The sequence below is a fragment of the Elephas maximus genome, chromosome 6 (assembly GCF_024166365.1).
Source record: "Elephas maximus indicus isolate mEleMax1 chromosome 6, mEleMax1 primary haplotype, whole genome shotgun sequence".
In the NCBI taxonomy this organism is placed as follows: Eukaryota; Metazoa; Chordata; class Mammalia; order Proboscidea; family Elephantidae; genus Elephas; species Elephas maximus.
Genome location: NC_064824.1, coordinates 142,862,148 through 142,876,533, shown reverse-complemented (window position 1 = coordinate 142,876,533; position 14,386 = coordinate 142,862,148). Strand labels below are relative to the sequence as shown.

Below are 14,386 nucleotides of genomic sequence, written 5' to 3'. Positions count from 1 at the left end.
TGGGAGGCAAGAGGAGCGTGGCACAGCACCGCCAAGCGTCTGTGCCCCCGGGGGCCAGGCTGATGAAACGTCAAGGAGGAAGGGGTACATTTAGACTGGCGGCCACCTAAAGCAGGTGCAGATGCAGCCTGGCTTGGGGACAGTTCCTGTGGTCTCAGGGGGACCCTGCGAGCGTGGACAGAACACCCCATGGGCAGCCCTGTGGCACCACGCCCCACCAGGCAGAGGCAGCCCCAATTACAGGCCACAGGGCAGTCCTGGCTGGGGGTGTGCTTTGGCCCCCAGAAGCTGGACCCTAGTCCGCTGTCCGAGGTTCCCTGGTGCCCTCGCACCCCCCTCACCTTTCGGCTGCTCCTCGCCCAGGCTGCCGGCCACGATCTCACGGATGCGGACAGGCACGGGGGTGGGCGACGCCTGCTGGCCTTCCCCCCGGACAGTCAGTGCCCGGTCCTCTCTGCTGGCCATGGGGCCCAGGATGGTATCCTCCAGTCTCTGAAAAAACACGGGCCCAGAGACCCTGGTGCTATTGTCCCTGGACAGCTGCCTGGCACCCCTCTCATAAGAACCCCACTGGAGTTTGTGAAGGCCAAGGGCCCGCAGAGGACTGTGCCAGGCTGGGCAGGTCACCCAGAGCACTGTGCCTCAATTTCTCCACCTGTCAAGTGGGACTGCTCTGAGGAGCGGCGAGTAAGGTACTCAGAGGATCAGATCTGAAGAACACCTGGCCAAGACCAGCCCTGCCCTGCCCCATCCATCCCCTGTGGGCCGGGCTGAGCGCCATGCCTGTCATCCAGAATCCTCCTCTCAGGGATGTTGGAGGCAGGCTTGGTGCCTTGTTCACAGGTGGGAAACTGGGGCTCAGGCTTGCAGATAACTGTCAGGTAGAGCTGTGATGTAAGCCTCCACATCCCCAGTGGCTGGTCCTTGGGGCTGCTGAGCAATGGAGCACAGGGTCCCCAACCCCCTCCCACCCATGGGAGCAGGCAAGGGCTCACAGCTTGTTTGCCCAGCTGGGTGGGATGGGGGGGCAGTGGCGAGGGTCACAGGGCAAGGAAAATGGCTGACAACAGGGAGGACAGAAGCTTAGCTGTCCTTCTCTTCATGAATAAGACCATCGTGTGGGCAGGGTCTGTCCACCTGCAGGAGTGATGTGTGGGCTCGGGAGAGGGGCACAGTTCCAGGGGGGGCAGGATAAGAAAAGTGGGTTCGGTGCCATTCTCCTTCCCCCATCGCTCTTGGGAGTAAGTGTGGGGTGTCTCTTCTTGACTCCCTGCAGACAGCTGCTGTGAGGGACAGCGAGGGGCAGTGAGGGACAGTGAAGTCACCCTCCCTCTTGAGTCTGGTTCCTGCCCCACCCCCTCAACCAGTTCTTGAGTGGCTGACCTACCAGGAAGAGGTCTGGATAGGCCTAGAAGTAGGTAGGAGGTTCCAGGGTTCTGGGTACCCCAGAATCCATCTAGAAAGGGAATCCTGGTCTCTGAGCAGGCACATTCTCTTGGCCTGGGGCCCCTTTGCTCCTTGGGGAGGAGCCCAGCTGCACAGGCCAGAGTGGACCTGGAAGTCAGCCTGGGCAGGGCGTCCCGTGGGTCTCAGCAGGGTGCTGATTGGAGAGGGTGTCATGAATTGAATTGTGTCCTCCGGAAGTGTGTGTCAAGTTGGCTAGGCCATCAGTTCCAGTATTGTGCAGCTGTCCATCATTTTGCGATCTGATGTGCTTGCCCTGTGTGTTGTAAATCCTAATCTCTGCCTGTGGTTAATGAGGCAAGATTTGGTTATGTGAAAGAGGATTAGGGTGCGACGCAACTTTCTTACTTAGGTCAGGGCCCTGATCTGATGTAGGGGGAGTTTCCCTGCGGTGTGGTCTGCATCACCTTTATCTTGCAAGAGATAAAACGGGAGAGAAGCGAGCAGAGAGAGAGGGACCTCCTACCACCAAGAGAGAAGAGCTGGGAGCAGTGTGTCCTTTGGACCTGGGGTCCCTGTGCTGAGTAAACTCCTAGACCAGGGGAAGATGGATGACAAGGACCTTCCCCCAGAGCTGACACAGAAAGCCTTCCCCTGGAGCTGGTGCCCTAAATTTGGACTTCTAGCCTCCTAAACTATGAGAGAATAAATTTGTTTGTTAAAGCCACCCACTTGTGGCATTTCTGTTACAGCAGCACTAGATGGCTAAAATGGGGGGAACTGGCAGGGCCCAGCAAAGCTGGAGCAGGAGAGTGGGTCAATACGGGCCCATTTCAAACCAGCATGAAACCTTGGGGAACAGAGGGCCCAGCAAAGTCACCCAGGGCTGAGGGCAGCCCCAGCCTCCCACCCTTCTACCTCACTAGGACGTCAGAGTTAAGGCACTGGCTCCAGTACTCAGGGCAGTGTGTGTGTGCTGGGGTGGGGGGGCGAGGGTTTTCCGGGCTGCAAAGCTGGAGTCCCCCTGCTTCCCTGCCCCCAGTTCCACAGCCTTCCCTCCCTGTCACCTGGGAGCCCTCTCCCCATGGCCAGCTCCCCCATGCAACCCCCCCTCCCATGACTGCCCAAAACGACCTCCTCCCAGCCCAGGGTCCTGGTGAGGGACCCCTCCCCACCAGTCTTGCCTTCCTGCCACCTCTCCCTTCTCTCCCTGAAGACCCTTTCCAGGCCCAGCCTCCTCCTGGCTCTAACCCTAGGCCCCCCAGCTGGGGCTGGAAGAGAGGGTTTAGAGGGCTTCCTGTCCTCTCCTCCCCCCTGCTGCTCCCCCCTCACACGGGTCTTGCAGGGCAGCTTCCCCATCTGCTCCCCACCAGGCCGGCCCCCTCCTGGGCAGATACAGCCTGCTGAGTCATCCCCAGACCTGGGTGCTGCCCAGAGAGGCGGGAGGGCACAGCCAGCAGCCCCCCGGGCAGGCCCTCATTGAGTGCCCCCTCCCCGCCCCCACCAGCCTGAGCCCATGGCCTGGGTCTGCCTGCCCTCATTTGGACTTGGGCCTTACTGTTCACTGGTGTGGGACTGGGGTCCCCTGGGTTCCCCAGACAAGCCCTCAGAGTCTTACTTTGGTGGGCAGTGAGGGATGCCCTTGCCCTGGGGGCGGGAGGGGGCCAAGGCAGAGCTGCCCCCCATCTGGAAGCAGCCGCCTCACAGGTCCTCTGACGAGGAAACAGCTGGAGGGCCCACAGCCATCACCTGCCCAGACCCCTCATTTTACACGCGGGGAAGCTGAGGCCTGGGGTGACGAGAACTCCCCAGAGCCCACCCTGCGAGGCCGGGAAGGACGCGCCCCTTGCCCGCCTCCTCCGCAGCGGCCCCCTCGCCTCTCCCCGGGGCATCCTTGGCGCCACCCGCTAACGGGAAAGCAGCGCCGCATGGACTTGACTCACTGCAAACGTTTACACAGGGTCACTATTAGCCCAGACGTCCCAGGAGGCGCTGGGGGCGTAATGGGTTCCAGCTGTGGCCGGGTGCCTGCGACGGGCCGGCCGAGCGTCGGCGGGGGGCTCGGTGGGGGGCCGCGCGGAGGGGTGCCGGGTCCCCTCCTCCCCCGCCCCTGCCGCCCGTAGGGGGGGCAAGAGGGAGGGGTCGGCTGGGAGTGAGGGCTGCCCGCCCCCACGGAAACAACAGAAGGGGGCGAGCCCTAGAAGTGAGACGGGAGGGGCGCGGGGGAGGGGCGCGGGGGAGGGGCGGGGGGGACGCGGGGGGAGGGGCGGGGGGCCCCATCTGGGGGATCCCAGGTCTGCGCGGACCCCCGTTCCGGCTGGGTCGGGTCCCTCCGGGCTCTGCCGCCCGCCTCGCGGCCCGAGTCACAAGGCCACGACCTTCCTGCCCCTCGTGGGGGTGCCGCCCAGCGTTCCCCCGTCCCCGGCGCCCCAGGCTCCTGTCGCGCTGCGACCTGCGGCACAGCAGATCCCGAGCAGGGCGCTTCCCCCAAAGCTGGTGGGTCCTTCCTGGTTGGGGCTGGGGGCTAGCGGGCACGGGCGCCCAGTTCTGACCCGGACAGTGCGCGAAGAACCTTCTAGAAGGCCCATTGGGAGCCTCAACCGAGGCACCGCCTTGGATTTAAGGACACCGGGGCTGGCCATCCGTTTTCCAGAAGACCCCAGACTCAGCTGAGTCCCGCCCACATGGTCGCGCTGCTGCCCCAGCCCCTCCTCCTGCGCTAAATGCCCCGTCTCACTAGCTCTTGGGTCCTCGCCTCTGGCTCTCAGTTCTGGGCCTGGGTCCCGCCCATGCACGACAAGGGGGTACCTATCCTCCTCCTCATGCCGGCCACCCCCACTCGGGCTCTCTGCCTGGGCGAAGGGTAGTCCCCACCCTCCTCGGGTATTCCCCCACCACCAGGATTAGAGAAGGACTCCCCGCTAAGAAATAACTGGGGTCCCAGCTCTGCCGTCAGCGTGCTGCAACCCTGGGCATGTCACCTGCCCTCCTGAACCTCAGCTATGCCATGGCCCTCAGTGTCCCTTTTGTGAAAAGGGGGAGGGTAGCCCCGGCTGCCTGGGCCCCAGAGACCCTGGGCATGGAATCTGCCAACGGTGGAGCGTGGCTGCTGGGAATGGAGCAAGGGGCAACCGGCTGCTAGAGGAACTGGCAGTTGGACCCGGTGCTAGGGTGACCTAGAACCCGCAGCCCCCACCACCATCGTCCATGCCAGGCCTCGGAACCGTCCCGGTTAGCGGCACCATCTGGGAAGGGCACGTGGAATGGAAGCTGCTAGCAACCCTGGCTCCCCCGTAAGTGTCCTGCTGTGGACCCTGTGGTTCTAGGCTTCTGGGGCTGCTGCTGGGTCCCCTCCTCCGCTTCCCCCTCAGATCCCGGCTGAGTACCGCCGATCACCGGACGGTGGGTCCGGAAGTCGCCTTATCCTATTGGGCCCTGCAGATAGGCCAGGGGCATGACCCACTATTCAGGGTAGTGGGTCGGAACCGGTGCCCACACCGCCCAGCCCAGCGCTCTGCACACAAGGACCCGACCTCTTGGACCAGCCTCTGCCCTGGGTCGCTGTGGGCCACCCCATGCCCCCCTTCCCCGCGCCTTGGGCGTTATCTTGGGGCGCTCCTACAAGGCAGTGGTCAGGGCCACCTTTTGAGAGGAGGTTGGGGTGCCACTGAGACCCCCGCGGGGCATAGGGCCTTCCTCGCCCTTGGCACCACACTGAAAGCAGAATGCTGTGGTTCTCGAGGTGTCAGGTTCCTGTAACGGGGCGGGGGGGCGGTAAGTCCAATGGGACCCCCTCCCCCCCAACCTGCAGGGTAGGGCGCTCAGGCAAGAGCAGGAGGGCAGGGACCCGGGCACGACCGGTCCCCCGCGTGGCGGTGTAGAGTCGGTGGCGGGGGGCTGTACAGATGTGCCCACGGCTTCTTTGAAGCCCCCACGGGGGCCGCGTGCGGGGGTGGGGAGACTGAGGCCACAAGCGCTTTGGAAATGTGACCTTAGAGCGATCTCCGCTCACGGCCAGGGTCAGACCACCGTCCCCAGAGACTCCTGGGGTATCTCTGATTGGTGTTATGTCCTGGTCCGCAGCGCAGGAGGATACATTTGCAAAAGGAGCCCAGGCACATCTGGGGGAGAAGAGGGTGAGGCCCCCCCCAACTCTGGGTTCCAAGTTAGGGGCACCTCCGGTGGACCAGCCTAGTGGCAGGTAGGAAAAGGCGCCAAAGCCCCTGTTTAAAATCACTTCAGGAGAGGAGATGCCCCGGGGTGACCCGACTCAACCAGGACGCAAACCCAGCCCCCGTACTCGGGTGGGAGCGGGGCTGAGAGCGCCGAACTCCAGAGGTGCCCTGGGACGGGGGTCTGCAGCGGCGGAGCTCACCAGTGCCACCGTGTGGTCGCGCGGGGCACTGCAGGAGGGGCTGCCCGGCCCCCGCCCTCGGCGCCCAGGATGGGGACTTTGATGGGCAACAGGGGCTGAGGAAAAGAAGACAGTGACCGCTTGGGCAAAGCCAGGGAGTCAGGAGGGATGCCCACGAACATCGAGTGCTCAAAGTTCCTTCGCACTTGGCCATTTAGCAAGCGTTTTCATATCCCTGAATCCTGCGACTTCTCACCTCCACTTCACTTGCGAGGAAGCGGAGGCCCAGGAAGCTGGGGACTTGCTCAGGGTCACAAGGGGCAGCGTGAGGACTGGGACCCCACCTTGAACCCCCAAACCAGTTTCGAGTGAACCAGCGTTGCTAATGCTCACAGCCTGGGCCCTCTGTGCAAGACCAGGATTCACGCAGAAACACGCATGGCCCCGGCAGGCACTGGCAGCCCCACTCCCACTCAGACCCCCAGCTTCCTGCTGTTTCTGCTGGTTTCCGCACCGGCGCTCCCATGCTCCTGCCTGCAGGCCCAGGTGGCCGTTTGGGCTCCTTCCAGGGGCAGGCTCAGCTGGAGGGCACATCTGAGGACAGGGCCTGCGGCCCGGCCTTCTTGGCCTTCTGCCCTTGGCCTGCGCAGAGAGGGCGCTGGCCAGAGCCTCCTGCCAGGTCCACTTCCTGAGGAGAATGAGTGGCTTTGTGTCCCTCGAGCACCTGGCTCTAACATGCTGCCTTTCAGCAGCTGCTCAATTCATGTCCCTGTGTGTTTCCAGCATTTGGCGGGGGGGGGGGGGGGGTCTGGGCATCACCCCAGGGACAGGAGCTTATGTCTCCAGGGAGGGGGTTTGGTCCTCAGCTGAGAGCTAATCCAGGGTGCTCCTGAAGGGAGGCACCAAAGCAGGGGTTCCTTCATCTCTGCACCCCCAGCCTCCAGCAAGGCCTCAGACACAGCCCAGGACACAAGTGACCAAAAACCCAGCAGCAACTGCCAAAGGTATGAATCACTAACTCCACGTTACTCAGAACAGGCCTCTTCAGAGGGCAAGGGCCCTGTCTGTCTTGTTTGTTTCATGTCTCAGTGCCTACATAGGCTTCCTGGAGGAGGTGGCCTGTGAGGTGGACCTTAGAGGATGTGTACGGGTCCAACAGTTAGGGAGCCCAGGTACAGGTGTCCAGGTAGAGGCAGCAGTGGAAGCAAAGGCACACAGACAGGCAGCTGGGCACTAGCAGGGTCCGGGGGTTATGGGGAACAAGGCAGGAGACCAGGTAGAGCCCGGTTGTGAGGGCCTCAGAGGTCCGGCCAAGGAATGTGGGGCTGATCCATGACAGCGGGGCTGGGGCGGGTTCCTGAGCGGGGGCTGTGGCCCGTCTGGCTGGCACAGCAGTGCTGGCTGCATGGACACCAAGTGAGGGCCTGGGAGACTGGGAGACCAGACTCTCCCTCCTCCCTCTCTGGCTTACCCCCACAGGGCTGGGCACTTCCCAGGGACTGGCAAGTACTTGCTACACCACAGCCCACTCTCAAAGCAGTCACAATTCCGGTTCCATGGGCGGGCCACGCAGAGACCACCTGCCTCACCCCACCGTACAGGTGGGGACATTGAGGCCGAGACAATCATCGGCAGATTTGGAACCAGAACGAGGACTCCACACAGCCTTCCCTTCTGACTCCCATCACCTCACTCACCTTTCTGCCTGTATCTCCTGACAGCACCTTCCCTCCCCTCCTTGGTACCTTCCCTTTTCCTCTTCCTCCCCTTCATGCCTCCCCACCTTGTGAACATGTGTGTAATCTCTCTGATCACAGAGCTTCCACCCACAAGACCTATCGTCCTTCTTGTGAGTGATTCCCAGGGCCCTGTAAAACCTGTGGGTGGAAGCTCTATCCTCAGAGTTAAAATCCAGGGACACAGGATTTGCCTTCCAGGAAAGATGAGAAGATGCAGGAGGACGCGGTGAGCTAACACTCCGTCTGCAGCGACTAGAACAGCCCGTTAAATCATTAAGCTCGTGTTTTAAAAGACAGCTAAGAGCTATGAAAGCACCGAGGAGATGGATTGGAATGAGAAATGGGATCCATTCAGAGAGGAGAGGTGGGTCGGCATACGCTGGAGGTCATGGTTTGAGCTCAGCCTAAACAGGGGGCACTGAGGAAGGAGACCAGCCAACAGAGCATCCAGGAGGTACATGGGGCCGGAGTGATGAAACTGCAGTGACAAAGCTGAGGAGCCTAGATCCAGATGTGGCTTCTCCTACAAAGCGTTTGCTAATTTTGGAGGTCATTGAGGAGGCTGAAGAGGGAGCCCAGCATCTCTGCCAGGCAGAGGAAGTGCCCTTCAGTCTCACAGTGCTTAAGAAGCAAAGGCCCTGACAACAAAAGGCCAGCTCAAAAGCCTCCAAGGGAGTGGTGACTTGACACTAAGCATCTTGAGTGTCTCTCCGCCTGTATCCTCACTGATTCTGGGGAGATGGTGGGAAGGTTGCTGTTGGGGAACAGAAAACCAGCCAGGATTTTGACATTCCCATGGTACTGGAGGGGCAACATATGAGACTTGAAGGGTTCAAACACACTGCTGGTTTGCCTCTCAAGATATGCACAACTTTTGAAGCATCATGGGGTGAACACACCTGAAGGCTAAGCTGAAAGCCTCTGAAGGGCTGAGAAGACAATGGCCCACTAGGCTGTTGTGTGTGCCTGAGGGACAGGGACAAGCCAGTAGCAGGCTGACTATTATCAGAACTGCAGTGAAACAGGCAAGCTCAAACCCAAAACAGCCCCCAACTCCATCTGCTTAACACTGGAAAGATTAAATCTCCCTGGTGAAATATGATATCCCCTGGAGCTGATAACATTCTTTTATACACAAAGTCTGGCATACAATAAAAAATCAGTAGATACTCAAAGAGGAGAGATAGAATGACTGATGATAGGGAAAATCAAACAAATCAAAGCAGATGGTCCAGATGTTGGACTTAGCTGTCGATGATTTCAAATTAACAAAGATTTACTATGCTCAGGAAAATATAGGCAAAATAGGTGAAAGGTTGAAGAATTTCACCAGAGAAACTTTGTGGGTACAGCAGAGTAGGCACAGCAAAAGACATGTTTAGTGAGCTGGCAATCAGGTTAATAGAAAATACCCAAACTAATCAACAGGTAAAAATGAATGCTAAAAACAGATAGGGGTGTGTGCAAAAAGTCTAACACACAAGTAATTGGAGTCCAACAGGGGAGGAGAGAGAGAATGTGACAGAAGAAATACTGAAAGATGTGATACCCAAGAATTTTCTAAAAACTGATAAAAGGCATTCAACTTATAGATTCAAGAAGTTTAGCAGACCCCTAGCTTCTTCAGTGTTCAAAAACCCAATGCACTCCATTGTACTGACAGTCTAAAAAAACCACATATCATGTCAACTGATGCAGAAAAAGTTTAACAAATTTCAACACTCATTCGAGATGAAAGCTCTAAGGAAATTAGGAAGATAAGGAATATCCTCAATCTGCTAAACTATAGCTACAAAATACATTGAAGCCTGTGAGAACTGGAACTCGACAGGGCTGTGTTGTTTTTCTGGGTCTCACAAGTTTTCCACCTGTGACAGGGTGCAGTCTTACCACTTTTCTATCAGCCATTTTAGTGGAAAACATTTGAGTTTTCCTTCTCTGACAAATTCTGGCTTTTGCAGGTTTTCTGTACCTATAGTTAAGATCATATTTAATGGAGACAGACTGAATAATTGCCCCCGTAAAACTGGGCATAAGACATGGGCGTCAACTCTTGCCATTTTTACTCCACATTGGACTACAGGTCCTTGCCAGTGCAATAAGGCATTAACAAGTAATAGAAGGCAGGAAAGACTGGAAGGGAAGAAGTAGCCCTTTCAGTACACAAAGACAACATGACAGTGCATGTAAATAACCCTAGAGAATTTATGAGACAGTTTCTAGAACTAATAATACACGCGTTTAGCCAACTCACAGGATTCAAGGCCAATATATCAAAAAATAAATACATGTAGTAGCAAGACACAACTGGAAATTGAAATAAAAAAATACCATTTATAGATTAAATGCAACCCTAAAATACTGACAGGTTGGTTCTAAAAAATACATGGAAATACAAAGGACCTAAAAAAAACCCAGTGCCGTCGAGTCGATTCCAACTCATAGCAACCGTATAGGACAGAGTAGAACTGCCCCATAGAGTTTCCAAAGGACCTAGCATTGTTTAAAAAAAAATCTGAAAAAGAAGGATAAAGTTGAAGGACACACGCTGCTTGATTTCAAGATTTCTGATAAAGCTGCAGTGACCCAGACAGTGTGGAACTGGCATAAAGAGAGACAAATGGATCAACAGAACAGAGGAGAGATCCCCCAAATAGACCTAGATCATTGCTGTGTTAATTTTCAACAAAGGCACCAAGATAATTAGGTGGGAGAGAGAAAGATCAACTTAATAAATGATGTTGGAACAGCTTGATATCCATACGGGAAAGAACGCCTCATACTATATATAAAATTAACTAGAAATGCACCATAGACTTAAACATAAAAGAAAAATCCGGAAAATTTCTACAAGTACACATAGGAGAAAATCTTCATAATTTGCGGTAAGCAAAGATTTCTTAGGACACAAAAGGCATGAACCCTAAAAGAAAAAAATTAGTAAACTGGACTTCATGTAAGTTAAAAATGTCTGCTCTCCAAAAGGCATCGTTAACAAAAATGAAATGGCAACTAGGATACACAGGGAATTCTTACAACTCGAGAATAAGAATATTAACAACCAACTTAATAAATAGGCAAAAGATCTGAACAGACACTTCACAAAAGAAGAGACAGGAATAGCCGATAAGCATGTGAAAAGCTGCTCAATGTTTTTAATCATTCGGAAATCAAATCCACAACAATTTGATGCTTGGTCCATGCGTGTAATTAAACTAGATGTAAAAAAATAAATTAAGAAAAAAGGTCATTCGAAAATCTCTAAAAAACCAACCCAAACCCATTACCATCGAGCTGATTCTGACTCATAACGACCCTATAAGTCAGGGTAGAATTGCCCTACAGGGTTTCCAAGGCTGTAAACCTCCTTGGAAGCAGACCACCAACCAGATCCTTCTTCCGTGGAGTGGCTGGTGGGTTCGAACCGCCAACCTTTTGGTCAGCAGCTGAGCTATTAACCACCGCACCACCAGGGCTCCTTGAAAATCTCTACGTGTTTGGAATATACCTCTAAGTAACCTTCGGGTAAAATAAGAAATCACAACGGAAGTTAGGAAATGGAAAATAGTTTGAACTGGATAATAATGAAAATTATTATATCAAAGTTCTGTTATCTGAAAACTTGTGGGATGCAGCTAAAACCTTGCTGAGAGGGAAATGCGTACATTAAAGAAGAAAGGCTGAAAATCAATGCGCCGGACACTCATCCCAAAAAATTAGATAAGCAAGAAACTTAAAAACCCCAAGAAATTAAAAGCAAGGAAAAGACATAAATTCATGAAATAGAAAAATAAATAAATACAGTACCAACAAATGACCAGTGCCAGAAATGAAAAAAGGGGTGTCAGTTCACATTAGGGTGACCAGCTTGTCCTGGCTTGTTGGGGACTTTCTAGTTTTAGCACTGAGGATCCCAAGTCCCAGAAACCTCTCAGTCTCGAGCAAACTGGGACAGTGAGTTGCCCCACCTCAACCCTGCAGACATTAAAAAGGCAGAAGATGAACGACTTTACGCCAACCCATTGAAAAATTTATATATAATGGACAAATTCCTATGAAAATACTATTAACTCAAAGTGAGCCGAGAAAAAGTATCATCTGAAAGGCCCTGCAGCTATTCCAGGAGCCAGCCACAGGATCAGAAGTCTTGCCTCATCTGTGTTCCTCCTCCGGGACTCTCCCTGCCCCCACCACTGTCTGTCTACTCTGGGACAGGACCTTCCAAAAATCCGGGAAAAGCCATGGGTCCCTCCAAACCATTCACATATGCCCCGGCCACCCCTCACTTCACAGAGAATTTCAGGGTCTGTGCGCTCTCCCAACCCAACTGTGTCCGCCCAGGGGCCTAAGGTAAGAATCTTTCCCACACCTGTCCCAGGGGAGCGCCAATGCGAACTCTGAGATGCAGAGTGGGATCTCAGGATGCTGTGCAGATGTTGCTGGGGGGGGGGCGCTGAGGGGGAGGGAAGTCAGGGACGGTTCTGGGGCGTGGGGGCACACTCAGTGCACGGAGACTCCACTCCTGGTCACCCTCCAGGCTCCCCATCCTCAGGCCACACCCTTCGCAGGCCCTCAGCTTCCCCCTCTGTCACTGGAGGGGCAGAGGACCCCTCAGCCCCCCGCGCAGTCTGGACAGGCCTATCTGGGCATCTGTGGTGCCTGCCTGCCTGCCTGCCTGCCGCTGGCCCCAGATGTAATTGCACCCAGATCTCAATCACCGCAGTGCAAATAACAGGTGTTGGTGGGCGGTCCAGCAGACCTGGTGGCATACTCTGCAAGGCTTCACCTGGCTTCCAGATGACAATCTCACACACGTGTCCCTCAGCCATGTTTACCCAGCTCCAATGCCCACCGCACGATATCGGCACCACCCTGGGTCCTGCCCAAACCAGCCTGTAACTGCAGCATCCATGAGGTGATGAAAACCCCAAAGGGCTGACATTTGGGTCATGGCTGAGTGTGTCTTGTAAACTGCACCCATCATTTGTTCATCCAGCCCTCAGGACTTCACAGGGCTGAGATCCCACGGGAGCCAGAGAGCCAGCCGAGCCCCAGGGGAAAGGCACCGACCAGCCTTCTCTTTTGTTGCATCACCTGCCCTTGTCCGTTCTGTCCTTGTGTGCATGTGTGTGTGAGTGTATGTGTGTGCCTGCAGATGTGTGTGTGTGCATGCGTGCCTATATGTGTGTGCACCTGTGGGTGAGTGTGCATGTGTGCCTACAGGTGTGTGCATGCATACCTATATGTGTGTATGTGACCTGCCCAAGTGCTCTGTGTGTGCATGCATATAGCTGCATATGTATGTATACGTGTGTGTGTGATGGCTGTTCCATGCTATCTATCACCCGCCACCAACCATGGGTAATTACTTTCCTCAGGTGACCTGTATTGTTTATGTAGGGCCAGGTCAACCCCTACAGCACAGCAGTTAATAAACAACTCGGAGTCAGCTGGTTCACTGAGGTTTCATGGGGCTCCCCAAGAGGTCAGTGGAGGTGGAGACTTCCTGGTCATGGTGACCGGGGCAGGGGTGGCAGCACAGATGGCCAGGCGTGCTGCGAGGCAGAGGGTGGTGTCGCAGGGCTGGGCATTGGGCTGGTGCTGGGACTAAGGGCAAGTGGAGAGTGTCAGGGCGACTCCCAGTCATTACTGTTACTGTGTGGTGGTTGTTGTCAGGGTGACTCCCAGTCCTTACTGTTACTGTTACTGTGTGGTGGTTGTCAGGGCGACTCCCAGTCCTTACTGTTACTGTTACTGCGTGGTTGTTGTTGTGCAGGTGAGTGGGCTGAGAGACAGCCACGACTTCTGGAGTCAGAGGGGCTATTGAGGACGGACCACACGGAGCTGATGGCAAGCACCTCTCCAGGGAGCAAACGCTGGCTCTGACTTTGTCACTGAACACCCGCCGGGAACTAGAGTCCAGGGCGGGCTGTGCTGGGGGAGTCTGCAGAGCTGTCTGCTCCCCGCGTGCAGCTGCAGCCTGAGTCTCGGAGGGACCTGATCCCCTGAGTTTCTGCAGCACGGAGGGAGGGCAGGCCTGGGTCGGGGACCCCCAGTCTGGGCTCTCCCAGGCTCCTCTCCCAAGGGACATCTACACTCATGTGTGTGCACATGTGTTGTGCACGCTCGTGCTGAACACGTGAGTGGGTGAAAAGTGGCCCTTGGAGCTAGGAAGTGCCCGGGCCCCCCCTGCAGCGCCCTGCCCCCCAGTGCCTGCAGCCCACTGACCTGGATCACGACGTCCAGCCCCAGCCGGGGCCGCTCAGCAGCAGCCCCATCGCCAGGCTCACTGGAGGCAGAACTCATCTCAGGAGAACCCGGCGGCTCCTGGGCGGCCCTCCCCTCAGGCTCCCTTTGGGACACCTGGCCCACACCTGCAAGGCCCCTGGCTGCTCTGCCTGGTCCTCCTGAGCTGGGCACTCGGCTGCTTTCACAGGAACACCAGCCAACGAACCCAGGGGCGTTGCTGTGGTAACCGCGACGCTAAAGCTGGTTGTCCTGGAAACAGGAGTGCAGGGCCCGTTGCCATGGGATCTAGAGAACACTGTTGGCAGGAAGCCGTTTCCCTGGAGACCTGGGGACGCCGTGGGGAACAGTCCACCTGAGTGATCACACACAGGGAGGGGCAGGGACGGTTAGACCCACCCTGACACTGGGCGGAGCAGTGCACAGACCACAGCTTCTGGGTCTAGAATCACAACTTCATTTAACTTTTGGGAGAGCATTAGAGAGTGCAATTGGGCATTACAGACGGTAGACTGAGGCCCGCTGCAGGGAGGCCACCTGCCCAGTGCTCAGTGTCCAGTAGGAGGAGCGCTCTGGCCCGATCCATCACGGTCCCTGTTGCTGTCTCATCAGGGACCCTCTGCTGGCATTGTATTGTGCTGCC

General features: G+C 56.1%; 1 protein-coding gene across 4 annotated transcripts in view; it reads right to left on the bottom strand.

The window, feature by feature from the left end:
* Nucleotides 1–13,973, bottom strand: part of CROCC2 (ciliary rootlet coiled-coil, rootletin family member 2) — a 67,585-nt gene extending 53,612 nt beyond the window's left edge. For all 4 annotated transcript variants that reach the window (XM_049888646.1, XM_049888648.1, XM_049888647.1 and 1 more), the window contains exons 1-2: nucleotides 13,726–13,973; nucleotides 342–492 (exon numbers count right to left, since the gene is read on the bottom strand). In XM_049888646.1, the coding sequence (XP_049744603.1) occupies nucleotides 342–492; nucleotides 13,726–13,803 (229 nt within the window). In that variant the 5' untranslated portion in view covers nucleotides 13,804–13,973. The remainder of the gene's footprint in view (nucleotides 1–341; nucleotides 493–13,725) is intronic.
* Nucleotides 13,974–14,386: the final 413 nt, after the last annotated feature.